At 43.1% G+C, this 19,614-nt stretch overlaps 1 protein-coding gene across 3 annotated transcripts in view; it reads right to left on the reverse strand.

Annotated features, from left to right (window-relative positions):
• Positions 1-15,266: 15,266 nt before the first annotated feature.
• LOC147026323 (sulfhydryl oxidase 1-like) overlaps positions 15,267-19,614 on the reverse strand; it is a 143,421-nt gene continuing 139,073 nt past the window's right edge. For 2 of the 3 annotated variants that reach the window (XM_085881621.1, XM_085881622.1), the window contains exon 12: positions 15,267-16,197. In XM_085881621.1, the coding sequence (XP_085737747.1) occupies positions 15,458-16,197 (740 nt within the window). In that variant the 3' untranslated portion in view covers positions 15,267-15,457. The remainder of the gene's footprint in view (positions 16,198-19,614) is intronic. The other variant, XM_085881623.1, reaches the window with a different exon arrangement.

Below are 19,614 nucleotides of genomic sequence, written 5' to 3' on the forward strand. Positions count from 1 at the left end.
ATCAGACCGGATTCTGAAATCCGTAACAATATATGTATGTGTATATATATATATATATATATATATATATATATATATATATATATATATATATATATATATATATATATATATATATATATATATATATATATATATATATATATATATATATATATATATATATATGCAAAATAAAGACCCACTCACTTCTCTTCCCTGTGAATGGAGGGAATAACCAATTAGCTCGCATCTAATCAATTAAACCCAGGTGTCTCGGATTATATAAATAAATCGACTCCTCCCATGCTCTTCTCGCCAAAGAAGCTGCATTAAGCAACCATGAAAGGTTACTCATGGTAAGCTCTTTGCTGTTTCAAACCCTTCAGAAAGTTCCTCCACAGCTATAAAGACATTACCACATCGTACACCCATGAGAATCCCAATGCTTCACACCCCCTCAGCTGCTGGACCGGTTTCATCGCTTGTTGGGGAATCATCAGCGACAGTGCAGACAAAAACACGCACCAAGTGTAAATGGCAAAAGCAGTCAATACATAAATGCAAAATGAGGTGAGAGCTAATTGGTTATTTCCTCCAGTCACAGGTGAGAGATATAATATGAGAGGGTCTTTGTTTTGCATTTTTGCCACTCTCCCATGAAGCCGAGATTTGTGAAGTGCTGCGGAAACTGTTGTCCTCCTGGCAGGTTTTCCCATCTCAGCCAAGGAACTCTTTAGTTCTGTCATAGTGATCATTGGGTTCTTGGTCACCTCGGTCCTTCTTGGTCCAACCAAACTGAGCAAGAAGGACCTTGGTTGGACAGCCAGCTCTTGGAAGAGTCCCGGGTAGTTCCATATTCTTTCCATTTCCTAATGACAGAGCTCACTGTGCTCTTGGGAATATCATGTAGTACAGTAGTACTCCATATAGAGGGATGATACGGGGAGAAAATGGCCGCTCATTCAAATGTGTACACAATGATACGCTCATAAACTCCTGAAGCGTGAAGTCATAAGCAGTTAAAAGCCATAACTTTTATTCTCGAGCTTTTTCTGAACTACCAAAACTTAAAAAGACACCACAATACATGCTAAAGTACAACAAGAGATCACTAAATCGCCAATTTGTACTTCTTTGTCGCCTCTCAAAACAATGTAAAACTGTAGCCCGACCTACTGTATCTCAACAACTGTCTAAGCCATGATGGTGATTCCAACATGAGGAAGTTACTTTGTCTCTGGGCTAGCGCACGCAACCAAAGATTAAAAAAAATGAAACATTTATCGTTTTATTAGGAAAAGAAATCGAACGTAAATGCGGACTCAACCAAACCAGCCCGGGATCGTAAGTGGTGAAAATAGTCACTGGACAGTCCCATTCCAAAAGTGATACATATCCAAACCATCACCCAAATGAACTGAAACTCGGCTGAAATGCACCACTCAGCTGACTCGCGTCGCGGATCAATGTGGTTTTGAATGAGTTCCAGATGGAAAAGCCAAATAAATGTTAAAATGACATTTTGTGCGCCAATAAACTGCTCAAATCTGTTACAGGAGGGTTTAGGCCCGAGGTCGGCAACCTGCGGCCCGTGAGCTCCTCCTGTGCGGCCCGCGGTGCCTTGTCCGGATTTCCATTAGGTGCGGCCCGCGAAACATTTTTCTGAACCCACGGCAAATTTAACATATGTGGACATATGATTCTTCCACATATATCACAGTCTCTGTTCGCCCGATTACTTCGCCCGATTGGCTGAGCTGCGCCCGACCCCCGCTGCCTGCCGTCGCTACGCCGCTGCCCTGTCTGAGCTGCAAGGCGAGTTTGAGAGACGCCTCAAAGATGTGTGCGCCTGTGAGAAAGAATTCAAGCTATTCTCCGCTCCCTTTGATGTGGATTCTGTGGATGTTGCTGACGGCCTTCAGCTGGAGCTCATTGAGCTCCAGTGCTCAGAGAGCCACCGCGCAAAGTTTGCTCTTTTGTCGCTAATGAAGTTCTGGCACTCGCTCTCAGCCTCCCATGCTTTCCCGGCTCTTGTTAGGGAGGCCCAGCGCTTAGCTTCATTGTTCGGGTCCACATACTCTTGCGAGCAGCTGTTCAGTTGCATGAAGCTGACGAAGAACAAGACGAGAGCACAGCTTGCAGACGCTCATCTTCAAGACGTCCTCCTCCTGGCCTCCTCCTCCATCAAGCCGAACATTGACTCTCTGTCTGCATCAAAGAATCACCAGCCTTCACATTAATTGTTTCACATTGTGATTACTGCAAGTCTTAAGGTTCAATTTACAATTACATTTTCCTGAAATCCTGAAAATCAGGTTTCGTTCCACTCATCGGGGGGGGGGGGGGGGGGTTGACAAAACCTTGATAATATGATAGTATATATCCAAATACATACGTATCCAAAAGTTCTCCACTCAAATATCTGCAGTTATTGTGTATTTTCATCTTGAAAATCGATGCATTCCCCGCGCTCTCTCATTTGAATTTTTTCCACACTGATCACGTGGAGGCCACGTGATGCCTCGACAGCCAATAGATCGGCTGACATCGTTTGCAAATTACGTCAGACTGTCACGTGATCAGCTAAGTTGTCCAAGATGGCAGCTTCCTGCAGGGAGGAAATCACCGGCAGCCGATCGGCGATTTTTGATGAATATGGCCAGTGAGGACGCTCCCCAGTGTATTATTCACCAGGACAATGTAGCGAACGAAGAAGTCAAACGTTTTACGTCTGTAAGATGGGATAAATGGAGAGAAAGTGTCAACAAATGGATCGTCTGAGACGGTCACGGACGACGTTTAGCCGAGAGTGCCGGCGCGGGAGGACTAACTTCGATCATGGGCCTATTGTACCCGGAGTGCCGGTGTAAAGATTTCAAGTTACCCCCGGGGGTAGCTGTCATTTCTTGAAGCGTGACTGTGCCGCTGATGCAGTGCCCCTCTACCAAGCGCACACACTGGAACTGGTGCTCATTTCGCCGACCTTGGAAGGATGACAGGCTGAGTCAACCCCCTGGTGTATTAATTCAGCGGCCGACGGGGATTGAACTCAGTACCCTAGGATCCCAAGTTGCCACCCTAACCACTGAGCCAACACCAGGCTACGCACTCAGCCTGTCATCCTTCCGAGGTCGGCGAAATGAGCACCAGTTCCAGTGTGTGCACTTGGTAGAGGGGCACTGCATCAGCGGCACAGTCACGCTTCAAGAAATGACAGCTACCCCTGGGGGTAACTTGAAATATTTACACCGGCACTCCAGGTACAATAGGCCCATGATCGAAGTTAGCCCTCCCGCGCCGGCACTCTCGGCTAAACATCGTTCGTGACCGTCTATGACGAGCCATTTGTTGACACTTTCTCTCCATTTATCCCATCTTACAGACGTAAAACGGTTGACTTCTTCGTTCGCTACATTGTCCTGTTGAATAATACACTGGGGAGTGTCCTCACTGGCCATATTCATCAAAAATTACCGATAAATCGCCGATCAGCTGCCGGTGATTTCCTCCCTGCAGGAAGCTGCCATCTTGGACAACTTAGCTGGTCACATGACGGTCTGAAGAAATTTGCATACCGATCTATATATTTGCATACGATGTCAGCTGATCTATTGGCTGTCGAGGCGTCACGTGGCCTCCACGTGATCAGTGCGGAGAAAATTCAAATGAGAGAGCGCGGGAATGCATCAATCTTCAAGATGAAAATACACAATAACTGCAGCTATTTGAGTGGAGAACTTTTGCATACGTATGTATTTGGATATATACTATCATATTATCAAGGTTTTGTCTACCCCCCCCCCCCCGATGAGTGGAACGAAACTGCACGATACAGCTTACGGCTGATGGCCTAGTTGTGGGAAAGACGTTTCACAAGTATTATGATATGTTGACGAAGAGGAATGGTGTAGTTTTGCTCTGAAATAACACTGCAATCTTGCAGCTTCTCATTTGCCGTTCATCACGTACACCCTGTTGGTAAATCGATTTGTTTGTTGGTCACAAATTGTTTTATAAAATTTATTCATGAAGGGCGGATTAACAGGGGGAGGACGAACGAGTGTATTTATGTTATTGGCCGCCATTAATCCCACCTTCTCGTCAGTTTGTCTGAGGGAAGTTTGACCCAAGTCTTTCATTAACCGGCTGGTGACAGCGATAACTGGACAACATGGATGTGAGTGTGCGATGGGACATCCAGTTTAACGTCCATCCGAGGTACGGTTAGGGTTCGGGTACGGTCACACATTGATGAATCATCCTGCCTACAGCAGACATGCACATTCTCTCGGCTGCTCACTCTGCCAACGATTTGGGTATTACTATACACTAGTGCGTGCCCGTTTGTGCGTGCCCGTACATACGCGCCCGTACATCCATGGCCGTACGTGCAAAAAAAAGAATTGTGACGTCAATTGTGACGTCATAGCACCGTTTCCTGTCATCGATTTGGTAAATAAATGGCCATAACTTGGGAACCACTTGTCTGATTAATATCAAAACTTGAAAAGGCACATCCACCGGACCCCAGCAATATACCTGGCAAGTTTCAATTAGATTGGACCAGTGGTTGGCGAGAAACAGTGGTCGCAGACACACACACACACACACACACACACACACACACACACACACACACACACACACACACACACACACACACACACACACACACACACAGACGCACAGAGATTGCTGGAATTATAGATAGACTAGTGCATGCCCATACATGCGGGCCCATAGGTGCATGCCCGTCGGTGCGTGCCCATACGTGCGTGGCCGTACGTAATTGTGACGTCATATCAAACGAAGAAGAAGTCGTGATGTCAATCGTGCAAAAAAAAAAGAAAAAAAAGATGAATTGTGACGTCTTAGCACAGTGTCCTGTCATTGGTTGGTCAATAAATGGCCATAACTTGGGAACCACTTGTCCGATTAATATCAAACCTTGAAAAAGGCACATCCACAGGTCCCCAGCAATATTCCTGGAAAGTTTCATTTAGATTAGACCAGTGGTGGTCGAGAAACAGCGGTCACAGACACACAGATATTGCTGGAATTATATAGATAGATAAAGTTGATTCTATTTCAACACTTTGATCTGCATCATTTTGGTATGTAATAAAAAAACGACAAAAAAATTCATGTTTTCAATTTTGACCAAAAAAAAAAATTGTGAAATAAACAGGAAGACAATCTTCGTAAGCTTCCTCAAAACGCTCCGAGTTCTTCACGCTCCCAAATAAACAATATTTGTTCTTGAACGTTATTGTTAAAAGGAAAGTGTTGTAGTTATGATGATAAAGTTTCCTATTGAGAACTATCGCACAAAAGGTGAAAAAACAAGCTCGATAGTTTTTCCTTCTAAATTACATGCAAACCAGAAGAGGATTGTTGTGTCGTATTGTGACATCATAATATGGTGTCATTCTTCATTGTTATTCTTCTTCTGCAACCATCACAAACCCACAACAAAATTAACATGTCAAAAGATGTCGTGATGGTAATCCATAAGAGGAGTGTGGTGTCTTGTTGTGGCATTGTAATGTGGTGTCATTCCTACACCTTAACACCTTATTTGGTCGTTTTTTCTTTTGAGATATCCCTGTATGTTTTTACATTTTTCTTAAAATGTTTTTTTTCTTCTCTTGTATATGTTGTGATGTTTCCGAGAACCGAGACCCCAAGGCAATGGTACCCAAAATACAGCAGGTCCTAAGTTAATTATTTCAGTGTTATATGTCACAGATAGGATCCTACCTTGTGCCTAGTGTGCAGGGGAATATGCATTATGTGGGATTAGAGAGGTTTCTTCCCCTTCATTTACTTTCACTACTTGCTTTCTTTCCATTTTAACTGTGCGACATTCGAACACACTCCCGCCAAAACCTAACCATCACTGTGCTCCACCATCACTCAATCAACCATCCATCCAGCTTACCATCACCATCCCTTCTTCCCTGTCAGCAACAACCACCCTCCTGTCCATCCTGCTGCTAGTGACTCTGCTTCTACCATTGAGGACGCTAAAGCTTTCTATCCTTATCCTAACATGCTTCCGCCATGGACCCACTGGCACCTCATCCCATGGGGGTTCAACCATAACCTTCGTTGGCCCTCGCCATGTCTTCCTGCCAACGACTGCCCCACCTGTCCAGGCTGCCACTGGCACCACTGTGCAATACCTATGAGGCCATTGGGAGCGCGACATCCAAGCTCCATGTAAACCAATGAGAGACGGTTCGCATGCCGCAGCCGAGAGCGAATGAGGCCATTTCACAAGCTTCAAGCTCAGAAGGCTGTGACGTCATGCACAGGTGAACCCAGGACAAAAGGGCATGCTGCGCTCAAGGCTCAGGGGGGCGGGATGTGAACCTTGCTCCCTGTAGCAACGCCTGTTGAGGGCGGTCCCCGAACTTTGACCCCTTTGACTCCCTGCCCACTCGGGCTTCTTAAAAAGTTGAAGTGCTCAACCAAAGGGAGCTTTTGGAATGCTTTGAGGACCTGAGAACATTCTGCTTGCCTGCCTGTTTGCATTGGTCGAAACGTGCTGGAGAAGTAGATGGGACGAGCGAGCCAGGCTGAACGAGCCAAGTGGGATCCAAGCATGAAGCAGAAGTCCTTACCGATCCCCAGTGCAGGAAAATAGCTCCCTTACCGAGTGCACGATCTTATTCTTCCTTTTCTAATCCGTCCACTTGAGACGCACAGTGAGCCAGCAATCAGGGACAGTGAAGAGCCTGCCAAATGTCCTTTTAGGGGCAAACCTATTAATATGCACTCTGTTCACCTCTTCCTCTGGCACTGTCACTGCACCCACACACTCCTCTGAAACACGCATGACAACACCCCCATTTTTGCCTCACACTATCTTCCCTTACCCCTCCTGCATTTGAGACCAGGACGAGCCCACGTGTTTGTGCCAGGTAGCAGAGGCCGACAACAAGCCTCAAACTTCTTTCTCTTTCTCTCTCTTTCTCTTTCTACTTTCTTGCTCACTAACTTCCTGGGTTGTGAATCCGTTTGGCACCATGTATCATGTATACTACTTAGGTAAGATTGTCGAGGTGGGTTCCATAAGGGTAAAGGTTCTGCTCTGAGTCTGTCCTATTCACTGTATATACATGTCACACCCTCACAAATACCCTGCACATGTGTTTTGCCATCCTTTGGTAATATATACATGCCACACGAATCCCCCCTTTTTTCATGTTCCTTCTCTACAAATAAACCTCTACATGTTCTTCCAACCTGCTCATCGTGTTTTTTCTCTCTTGGTCGAACACAGTCCACACTATTAGAGAGACAGGAAGTTCTACTCCCAATAACTTGCTCCGTGATTAGCCAGTGCATACCCAGGGTTATCGCTTGGCCGTACTTGTATCAATATACAGGTGTGCACTGAGGGTGCGAACCCCAATCAGTTGAGCCAACTCATCGGACAGGTAAATGTAATAGGATGGTGGACCCTGCCAGAGTTTGCTGTTCTAATTGACGTTCGTAGTTGCTTCACACCCACCGGACTGTGGAGTTATCCATGGCATGTCGGCCTGCAGGGCTGGGCATTCTGGAGGAGTCCAAGTACTTCCCCTCATGGTAAACCCCGAACCCCAATTCTGGAACAATATATACCGGTTCATTTTTGGACTGTGTATGGATGGATGGAGGGATGGACCATCGTCAGACTGCCTTCGCTCCGTTGGTTGAACAGCTGGCCTGACTCCACCTACAATTGTAACCTGAAAGAAAAATCATACGTCTGCCATTTTGTGAAGGTAACAGTACGCATAGGCCTTAGGCTTCAGGCCTTACACTTCAGTCCCATGGCAGCAGACCATGGGCCATTGAAAATTGGAATTATCTGAACTATGTAACCATGATGTATTATACAGGGTGGGCAAGAAATATCTGACATTTTAAACTTATGCAAAATTCAAAAAATTGTTAACTGTTGCGTGCTGTTGGCCACTATCGTAGCCTCACAGGGACGTGCTGTTGGTGTACTAAATGTATTGCATACTGGAAAAATTCAGCACTCTTAACAGTTAATGTAATATTTAGACAAGCAAATACCACCTGTTGCTTCGCTGATGGGAATACAAAGGGGGGGGGAGAAGAGAGGTGGGAGAGACAGAGAGAAGAGAGAGTGGGAGGGGAGAGAGAGAGAGAGAGAGAAGGGGGTGGGATGAGGGTGAGGGCAGAAAGGGATGAGGGAGAGGATCAAGGAGGAGGGTGGGAGCTAGGAAGGAGAGGAGTGAGGAGAGGGGGGAGCGAGGAAGGGGGAAGGGGAGCAAAAGCAAAGGTACCCGGCATTTCCTGGCAATGCTGGGACCCTATTCCAACCCTTCTCCTCCCTCCTTCCCTTCCCTTTTCCCACCCCAACACCCCTTCCTCCTCCCACCTCGACCCTTTCTCTCCCTCTTCCCAACCCACACCCTCCCTTCGGACTCCCCCCACACACCTTCCCCTCCTTCCTTCCACCTTTCCCTCCCACTTCTGGACTCTCACCCCTCCCTCGTCCATCCTTCCCCTCCATCTTCCCACAAAGGTACCCGGCATTACCCAGGATCTAACGTACGTATATTAGACGACCACAATTAAGCACATATTTAGAGACAATTATTTTATTTATCAAGCTGCAAAATATTGAACAGAAATATCAAAAAAAATTAAACATATTATTGTAATGCTTTTGGGAAGACAATATTGAATGTTTTTCCATCAATGGCCAGAACATGTAAATTATTTGGCATTGCAACTCCAGAGCAACCCACATATAGTTGACCATGTGAAAAAGATATTCGAAATCTGTTTTGTTGTCAGACAAATGGAATGCACTCTCTAAACAACTATAGAGGTAAAAGGATCAAAATCGCTCGTTTTATAATTTTTGCAGGGTGGTTATATCGATAAGTTAGCTAAGGTGGTAGCCTTTTTTCTCCAAACTCTTCTTTCACCCTTGATAATTATGTCGTCATTAGATGAACAGTAAAATTACCTTTAAAGCAATGCATAGGTTGTGTTTGAACTATTTTCGGTTTTTGAATAATTAGTGATTAAGAAGTCACATGGCTCCTTCTCAGATCTTACCCATCCTTGCAAGTTATGTTTCATATCTGATAACATATTTGACGATCAGAGCTCACCATCTCACCAATTATATTGGTATGCAGCTGAAATCCCCCAAAAATTTGCCTTTTATGGATCTGCCTCGGAAATGGCAACAGGTGGTGACTCGAGACATGAATTGTGAGAAAAATTACTGTTTAATATGATCCCACAAAGTTTCATCATGATTAACCTTGGGAGCTCAGAAGAGGAGTAAAGTCACATACACGCCAGAAAATCCCACCCGTCGCTTCGCTGAAAATGGAGATGGTGGGAGCACAACGTTCTTTAAAAAAAAAAAATGCTTGGTTATAAGAATCGGTAATTTCTTAACATTTTCAGATTTCACTCTAGATTTCAATGCTTATTTAGTCCACAAGATCCGATCCTCAAATCCAAAATCATAATTTGATTATATATTTCAATTTGTTCGTGAGAGTAGATCGTGTTTCCGTAGCAAGTCTTTTTGAGTAGACCGAATCAAAATGGTGGCAGACACGTGCAAGAGTGCGAGGTGATGTTGGGCTGACTAAGGATAAGCCTTTCATGAAAGCAAGCCGTTAATTATCTTCAAAAGAGTGGTTAAAATGTACCCAAACAACCAGTTTTCATTGCTGCACTCCTTTGGAGCTCCCTTCGCGTGCATGCAAATAGTCCAAGAGCATTAGGGTTTAACCTGGACATTTTTGGTAACAAGCTGATTTTTTCAGGAAAGGTCCAGGAATGTGTGTGAAATAACATACTAAAAGTCCTAATGAATCCTCCTTGAGCGTTTTCCGCAATCCAAGATGGCGTCCAAAATGGCCGCCATTTCATGTTTTTCTCTTAACTTTGCAAGTAGGTTTCCCCAAAACGCACTTTAGATGTCTAAATATATGTTTTGAAGTACAAGGAACTCAATAGAATACATTATAAGAGATGTAGAAGCATCTCACCTTCCCCAGCTTTTTCCACCTCGTCATGGGTGCTTCCACTGTTTGTGAAGGTATCCAGCAAGTCGTAGTCCCGCTTCTTGTGCACCATGTTGAAAGCTTTACGCTTGCCCTGACGATAGATCGCAGAGACCGTGTCACATCCCGTCACAGCATGAAGAAACATCAAGTGATTTCTTGTGTCCCCTATGGCATGCTGAATCTCATGAATGTTGAAGACCGTGACAGGATTACTGCGGCATAGCATGTACACATCTGTGGAAGAGGTTGCCCGAGCAACTAGCATTACCAGTAAGTCTGTGTCCGTACCAACGACAGCAACTGGCACATGTTCTGACTCTGCCAGTGCTAGTGCTGTGGAGACAATCAGGGTGTCGGCGTCTGCTTCTGCCTGCTTGACACATACTCCAGCCATGAGCATTTTGTCACGTAGAGTTTGTATAAGTCTCGCCTTATTGTTGCCGTTGGCTAAGAAAGCTGCTTGGGTTGTGGTGGTTGGCATATCATCTTCAAATATGATGTCACTAGAGGTACACTTCTGAGCTCTTCGTTTCTGCTCAGCTACCTTTGTCGAAGTTGCGCTTCCATATCCATCAAACACCACCATTGATTGAGCTCCATAGTGTTTTAGGATGTACGAAATATACGATTGACCAACATCAGCATAGGTCGACGGCTGTGGCCAGACAACTGATTGCAGTAGGTGACCACCATCTAAAACAAAGAGACAACTTTCCGGCAGGTTGGATTCTTTGGTGAACGACTTTAGCAGGAGACCCAGAGAACTCTTTGCTGGTTTCCGCATCACCCCGTCTTTGAAAAGGGAAGGTGGCTGGGGAGCAAGTTCATAAGCAAAGAACGATTCCATCTCAGTGCTGTTATTCAGGACGCATGTGATTCTATTGAAGAGTAGCGTTGAGTTGACTTCTGTGCTTTGTCCCCTGATTTTCACTGTCTTACTCTTGGCACCAATAGTCTTCACCTTATTGGTACTTGCGTGCTTCAGCATCTCTTGAGATGTATTCTAATGAGTTCCTAATACTTCAAAACATATATGTAGACATTTAAAGTGTGTTTTGGGGAAACCTGCTTGCAAAGTTATGAGAAAAACAGAAGAGGCGGCCATTTTGGACGCCATCTTGGATTGCGGAAAACGCTCAAGGAGGATTCATGAGGACTTTTAGGATGTTATTTCACACACATTCCTGGACCTATCCTGAAAAAATCAGCTTGTTACCAAAAATGTCCAGGTTAGGGCCTATTTTGACCTAATGCTCTTGGACTAAAAGTTTGAGGCCGCTAGGTTTTATGTTTGGGGAGTTATGGAGGAGACACACACACACACACTGACATTTATTATTATAGATACCTATATTTCACCTGGTGCTTCACCTGCAGAGCAATGCATCAATGTACGCACCCATCACTCGGATGGCTAGGGAAATGGGTCCCATCTGCCAGCATTACTTGGTGGATGTTAAAGATACCACAGCGTCCTTTGCAAAGGTAGACGAGTGATTGCTGTCATCCTGAACAAATTACAAAATTCCGACCTGGATTGTGGGGAGCAAATGATCTAGTCTTCTTGAAGGTTCCTTCACACAAGGAAGGGGACAAGCAACCTTATGCTGCCTCAGTGTGGTTGCTCTCTGGGCAGCAGCTTCTGCATTGTAAACAAGCTAACCAGGTTGTTCACATGTTTCATGTGAACAGATTTCTATGAATAGAAGGGCAACCAACGCACATATAAAGCAATTATCAACACTTTCACTGCAGTGGTGTGTAGAACTCCAACAGCAGTTGAGATTTTCTGATGGGTATCTGGGAAAAAGTATTAACAATTTGATTATCTGGCTTCTTTTTACTGCTGTCTATGCAGAGAAGTACAGGCAGAGCATGACATCAGTAAATACACTCTTTGTCAGATATGGGCCAATAAGCTGGGTGTCGCATCTCATAAGATTTAGTGGCGGACATTAAAGATACCTGGCTGCACAATAAGATGATTTTATTTAAAGTATGAGGAGTTCAAAAAGGTGATTGGGGTAAAGCGGCATAATTTCTGCAAATAATTTTAATCACCTTCTGCACAGCAGAGGTTTCATGCTCGTATAACTGATATGCAGGAATGGTAAGACAGTTAAATGATATGCTCTTGAACAAGACCACTTTATATCCTGTCAAAGAAGCACTCTGATGTAATCTTTGAAGCATTTTATTCCCTTCAGGTAAGTAGATTATTTCGAAGCATGAATACAAGATACATAAGCATACTTACCTCGTCTAAGAATAGGAAAAAGGCTACAGGACATTTTGCCTCGATGCTGTGGAGGTTAGTGCAAGTGACTTTGTAGCAACATCAAATTGAATAGTCTTTTGTGAATGTTGGAGCTGATTCAGAGAAAGATTAACAGTGTTCTCAAAGAAATAGGAATAACTGCTGAGAAAGCATCATGTTGGGTTGGGATGAAAAGAAATGAGAGGGATTTGTCTGTGAGACATTCATTTTCTTCAATTTTACATGTTTAGGGTTCAATCCTGCTTCTGAGTCCAAAAGTGCAAAACAGTAGAGGGACACAAGAGGTGGGAGGGGGGAGGTCATTGACCCCAGTATGGTCTTGTTGGACCCCAGTGTGGCCAAAAAAAAATGTTTGAGGGGGGGGCTCTCTTTCTCTGCTGTTTAGCTCCTTGTGAGTTTCTTGCCATTTCTAAAGTCATCCGAAGTTCAGTTTGATCCATAGAAATCACAGATTGAATAAACAGGTAAAATGTAATCTGAAAGCAACACTGTGATTTACTGGTTTTAAAGAAACACTTTCAGCAAGATTCAGAGCATGCAGCAAACGTAAGCTGAAATAGACCAAGCTTTTTTCATATTCAAAACGGTTTTTGTATTTCCATATCTGGTGAAGCAACTTTCCACTTAATGTGATGAAAGGAGCACTTCAGTTGTGGGGAAGGTATTGGAATCATTCATTAAAGAACGGATGGGAAACCATTTTAATACTGTCAGTCCCCACTATTTGTGGGGGATACGTTCCTGGGAAATGCCGTGAATAGCGAATCCGCAAATAGTGGGGCATTGTTTCAATGGAAAAAGAGGAGATAGGTTCCTGGTGTTTCGTGATTCATGAGGAAAAATCAAAAATCCCTTGAAAAACCATGAATATACATGCAAAAAACCGTGAAAATGTGAAAAAAAATGGGAAAAAGCCCGCGAAAAAAACCACGAATATGCAATGCACAGTGCCGCGAATGTCGAAGCAGGTCACATTTTATAAACTACGAATCCGTGAATCACGCGGGGTCCGTGAATAGCGAAATGCGGGTCTCCGACGGTAATTTCGAAATAATTGAAGGTAGTCAGCATAGATGAATGAAAGGGAGGTCATGCTTACAAAAATAATGTATATGCAATGTTGAAGATTTTATAATAGCAAATTCCATGAGGAATTTTCTAACGAGGTGGACGAGGGAAGTGCAGTGGATGTAGTTTATCTGGACTTTAAAAAAGCTATTGATAAGGTACCACAAAGAAGGCTGTTAGCTAAGTTGAGGGCTTGTGGAGTGGCTGGTAGAGTAACCAAATGAATTTGAAACTGGCTTCGTGATAGGAAGCAAAGAGTGGCTGTGAATGGGAGAATATCCGGCTGGGAGGATGCAAGTTGTGCGGTACCTCAGCAGCAACCATTGAGCATAAATACGCACGCGCAGTCGCGCACGCACGCACGCACGCACGCATGCACACACAGAGATGACACTCAGCTTGGAGGAAAGGTAGACAGCAGCGAAGGGGGAGATCAGATTCAGGAAAGTCCAGATACTTTAATGGACTTTGCAGCAGATTGGCAAATGCAATTTAACAGAATGAAATGTAAGATGCTGGGGTTAGTTTGGAATAATGAAAACTCGAGACGATTTAATGCAAGGGAAGTCTTGGAGCATGTGACCCAGGAGAAGGATCTGAGGATGATAATAGATGTGGAGAGTAAGCACACAGAACAGTGCCAGGCAGCCATAAGTAAGGCAAATGGGGAATTAAGTTGCATTCGTAAGGAGATAAAGTATAAATCTAAAGAGTTAGTGTTCACAGTTACAAGCAGTTAGTAACTCTGTATTTCTGTACAAGTAGTTAGTGAGGCCTCATCTGGAACATTGTGTCCAATTTTGGTCACCACAACTGAGAAAGGACATAGTTGCCTTTGAGAGAGTACAGGGTAGAGAAACTAGATTGATCCCATGCCGAGATGGACTAAGCTATGTCTAGTGGCTGAAAGAGACAGGACATTATACATTAGAAAGGAGGTGGTTACAATATCTGATAGAGATTTTTTAAAGAAAAATAATGGTATAGACAAAGTGCACAATAATATCTCAGCAGAATGGACACTGATAGGACAAGGGTTACCGTTTTAAGAGCAAAGAAGAAGAGTTCAGATAATTATAAGACAGTGCTCTTTCACTCAAAGTGGTGAATGGATGTCATGGTCTCCCTGCAAGGGTAGTAACTAGTTTTAAAATCGGATCGTTTTTAAATTGAGTCAGATAGGTTTCTGGAAGTAATGGGGATGGGGGAGTACTAAGATGTTGGCACAATTGTGCAGCATTGATGGGCCTAATGGCCTCCTGCATTAAAGTTCCTTGTAAATCCTTGTAAATTATTGAAACAGAAATCTCAATTAATTTATTCATCCATAACATAATATACGTATGCTTGAAAAATAGCTTCTGGTATGAGATTCTGACTTTGATTTTCCTTCAATTTCAGATCAGTGGAATATCAGTGGCTGATTGAGGAAGTAGATCTCATCATGGGTTGACTGTTTGGCATTGAGAAATGTAAATATGCCACAAAATAGATTTACAAACATGAAAATTGTGTCTTATGTGCATCTCTGGTTCTCCCAGACATGCAAAGAATCACCTCCAATGCAAGAAACTATAAAATCAAAGAAATTGCAGTAGCTGGGTCAGAGCATCATGCAGCAGTCATTGATAGACTGAGAACTGTAAAGTTCACTTGATACTTCAAGATTTCCCTGTATGTACATTCAGTATATGGATGCATGTATGTAATGACCTCAGACAAAAGCCAAGTTCATTGCCTGATAGAAATATGAAGGAAAAAGAAAAAGTGATCTTCAAGAACAATATGCAGAAAACCAGCAGTAAAAGGTGCCAGTAATGAGGAAAAGCATTAAAGTAGTAGTCACAAAATATTTAAACGTACACAATATCCAGGGAAACTGTCCTCATCAAATGTTTAATTCCTTGTTATTGGTCAAGTCGCTACAGCTTCGACACCACATTAACGAAGAGGTCACATCTCATATCAATATAAATTTTACTTTCTGATGACCAGTGGAAAGACAATATCATCACTGCAAGTATTTCAGGCCATTATGAGTAAGCGGAGTTCAATTATTTTCCTTCCCTTAATATCTCACGAACCGTAGGTGACAGCGTCTCCTGTAGTACATCCTATGATAAAATGTAAAAAACAGTAGGAGGATGCAAGCACAAGAGCAGAGATAGAGACCAGCACAGAGACTTTTATCCAACCCTGAGAATCTGTACACCTCAAAAGAAGGCAGCCATTGTTTATTATGCTGCACGACATTCAATTTCTTTCCTGCAAGCTGTGCTTCATGCATTTTGTCTGCTTGAGAGGGTCTTCTACTTCTTGCGGTATTGCGAGTCCTGTGCCGAAGTAAATTCACATGAAACTCTTGTTCCTCAAACAAATCTAGGTCCACGATAGTCTCAACAGTTTGCCGAAAGATGGTGGGCTTGCTCACTTCATCCTCTTCTTGGGCCTTACTTTGGACTCTCCACCCAAATTCTTCATCGGCATGTCGTGGCTTCGTTTCTTCCTCCATATCTTTCAATTGTGAATGATAAGTGAGGGTAATCCCAAGGTGATGATGAGGTATTGAGCCTACATTCATTCCATAACCATCTTGCTGCTGTTGGGTCCATTTATTTTCATTTAGAATGGGCTCAGGTTCTAGGTATGCACCCTCGATGTTGGCCATGTTAAAGTGCATCTTAAGAAATGCCAAAACTTGGTGATGCTTCCATGCATGCAGTCCTTCCTGCTCCTCATGACAGTCAGAGCACAGCATAGGAGGTGGCCACAACAGTTTGGGGAATCTTGGGTCTTCGTCATGCGAACCTGCAACATGTGATATACATACCTGTAATTGAGCATTGACTTACTGTTCAGACTTTTCATACGTCCGTGGAAACAGGCATGGGTTAAGACGTTGGGTTGAACCATAATGTCTATTCCATTTAGAGAGAATAACACACCGAGTCAATGACATTGAGATCAGTTGAATAATTTCAATGCTATTAGCCAAGGATGGTTTCAGTGAGGTTTATAGCACGTATACAATATAGGACCATTAGCTCTGGGGACTCGCCAGGCCTAGCAATAAAACCTGTCAGATGGTATTACCTCAAGCTTATTTCTATCAGCCAATTATTCGTCAGAGTCTTCTTAACATTTCAAATTAAGAGACTATAAAATTCCACTTAAAAGGAAGTTGGTGGCTAATGGATGTTTTAGAAAAAGCAATATGCAAACTGGTTCCAACAAGGCATACATTTTAAGTATATCACGGAGATATTCCCTCTTATAAGACAGTCAGTTTTCCTGGTTTTGCTGAATAGTAATTGTTTTTCACAATCATACATGGATAGGATTGTTCTGGTTTTCTTTAAGTCCAGAATATTACAGAACATGAAAAAGCAAAACTAAGAATATTTGCCCCTTTTAGTAAAGTTTATCTTTTGCAAATATTTTGTTGGCATGAGATCGGAGCATCCATCTTGAGCTCATTTAATTCCCCGAACATCACAGACAAATAATTGGCCCATAATGTTCAAGAAGGCAAAAAGAAAAATGAAGCTTTTTTTTCTTAAAAGTTTTAAGAATTGCAAGAAGTAACTATACTTTTTTTTTAACCATACTTCTCATAGAAGCCTCATCCCCCCCCCCCCCCCAACAAACACATTTGAATGGCATCTCATGGTTTCAAGAAAAGTTAAAATGATGAATTGCTATACTGTATAACCAATTATTGCTATGATTAAAAAAAAAAAATGACCGTTTTTACAGCCATTTTTCCCTGCTGTGCAGGGGTTGGCTTTTTCTTGAGGAAATGTTTTATGGCCAGATGCCCTTCCTGCCACCAACCCTGGTCGCCTCTTACGACACAGGGATATGGTACACCTATTCTAACCAGGGCATACACCGGGACCAGTACACTGGTACTCATTTCGCCGACCTCGGAAGGATGACAGGCTGAGTCAACCCCCTGGTGTTAATTCAGCAACCAACGGGGCTTGAACTCAGGACCTTCGGGTCCCAAGCCGCCACCCTAACCACTAAGCCAACACCAGGCTTAATTATTCCTATGATTGTGAAGAAATATTCTTGCATTTGTTTGAACTACTCTCTCACCTGTTGAGATTCGAATAGTGAGCGGTGAGTGAGATTCAAATAACTGGAAAAACACTTGGCATAAATATCCCACTACACATGATGTATCCATGATGGGAGGGGGATGGGGGGGAGGCAAATTGAGAAAACAAAAAGTGAGAAAATGAACAGAAGGGGGAGAGGAGAGTAAAATTTGATGAGGGTAAAGGAGTTGGCGAGGACATGGATAAAAAGAGGAAAGATTTAGAAAAGATGGGAGATGGGGTAAAGAGGAAACAAGGCAAAGGGTGGACAAGATCATGCTTTTGCATACATAATATGTTGATGACTCCTCATAGTATGGTATTATGCTTTATGCAGAATATAACAAAGTGCAGTATTTTGTATTTGTAACATAGTGCAGTATTTTTGTGTGCAGTATTTTGCAGAGGTTTGTGTCGATGCAGATCAATGTGGTACATTCATTTGTTCATTGATGTGCATCACTTGTCTGTTGTTTACATCATTTTTGGAAATGCAACTTTTGCTCCCTGTAAGTTTTGGCAGGAATTTGAAATTTGATAAGGGTGCCATGACAATCCCAAACTAGAAAATGAAAATCGATGCAAATGCGTTCGATGGATATCTATAACACCAAAAGGAAGGGTCAAATCCAAAAAACAAGAGGGACCCCCTTGATGAAAAAGCAAAGAAAGAAGATGGGGAAATACAATCAGGATGGGGGTACTGAATGTGATTGGCCCACAGTAAAATAAAGAGGGGTGAGGAGATTCAGAGAGCTTTACAGACAAACGAAGAGCGTCCCAGATGGCACTGACAGGTGACAGAGCAAACTAGTGGCCTCAGAAGGGCCTCCTGGAACTTGGTGCTCAGTGTGGCTCCAATCATGAACAAACAGAGAAGGGGATTCGGGATGATGTGCTAAATTATGAGGCAGCTTCCTGGTGTGCTTCACCCAAGTTCATGCCTGGCTTTCTGGAGGCCAACCTTTGGAAATACTGAATCCAACGGTACCCTCTAACAGGCACTGCAGAACCAGGAACACAATCCACTGGGGGGGGGGGGCTCATGCAATAGAGGGCTCAGACAAATGAACTTTATGAATTTATATGTTTAGTTTTTTGTTTGTTTTTTGGGCGACATCACTTCTGATTGGCGACATCACATCACATCACATCATCACTTCTTCTGAAGCTCCAAGGCCAAAACAAGATAAGCATTTTTTGTGTGTTGTTTTGCATATTTCATATCAAGATTTGTGTCAGGGGTTGTGGGTTTTGTATCTATAAAGGTTGTAGTTGTGTTTGAAACAGTTTAGCGGGTATTTGTACGACTTTATGGAAAGAAGCAAGGTGAGGGCTTGTGTTTCAGTTTAGCATTAAAGTCAGTTGGGTCTTGGGAATATAGTGCGGAAAAAGGGTATTAATAGAGTGCAAAGGAGAAAGGAAGAATAGTGCATAACATGTGATAGATACTTCATGTGGGCCATATCAAGAATAGGAGAAGCAGAGGGTACTCACTGTTGTAGGAAGTGTGAAGAAATATAATAGGGCCCCTTGAGGATAGTTATTACAAGGTTGAAGGAACAGAGAGATAAATTGCAGCAAGTAGCAGAATGTGAGAAATTTGTAGATAATAGTTAAGGCCCAGTCACACCTTGACGTTTTAGCCAGCTTATGCCGATTTTTGAAAAAATTGTCAAAAAACGCTGGCACACGTCGAATACGTTATGGGTAAGTTTTGGAAACATTGAGAGCACACTGAAAAACACTACCATACGTCGTAGTACGCTGGCTTTCATCGTTGTACTTTGCGGTTGTCCTCAAATTTTAGCATGCTTGAAATTTTACGACTTATGCCAGCGCATGACTCACACGTTCCGCTACGCTGGCCATAAGTTGTAGGCACGTTATGTGATCGTTGACACACGTTACTTGTAGGTTTATCATAAGTCGAAACACCTCGAGGTAATGTTTAGCGTACGCGAAACTTATTTGTAAAGGCCCGGTCACACCTTGACGTTTTAGCCAACGTATGCCGATTTTTGAATTTTTTTTCTAAAACGCTGGCACACGTTGAATACGTTATGGGTAAGTTTTGATAACATTGAGAGCACGCTGAAAAACACTGCCATACGTCGTTGTA

The sequence above is a fragment of the Eptatretus burgeri genome, chromosome 5 (assembly GCF_056783735.1).
Source record: "Eptatretus burgeri isolate ZD-2024b chromosome 5, Ebu_testis_v1, whole genome shotgun sequence".
Classification (NCBI taxonomy): Eukaryota; Metazoa; Chordata; class Myxini; order Myxiniformes; family Myxinidae; genus Eptatretus; species Eptatretus burgeri.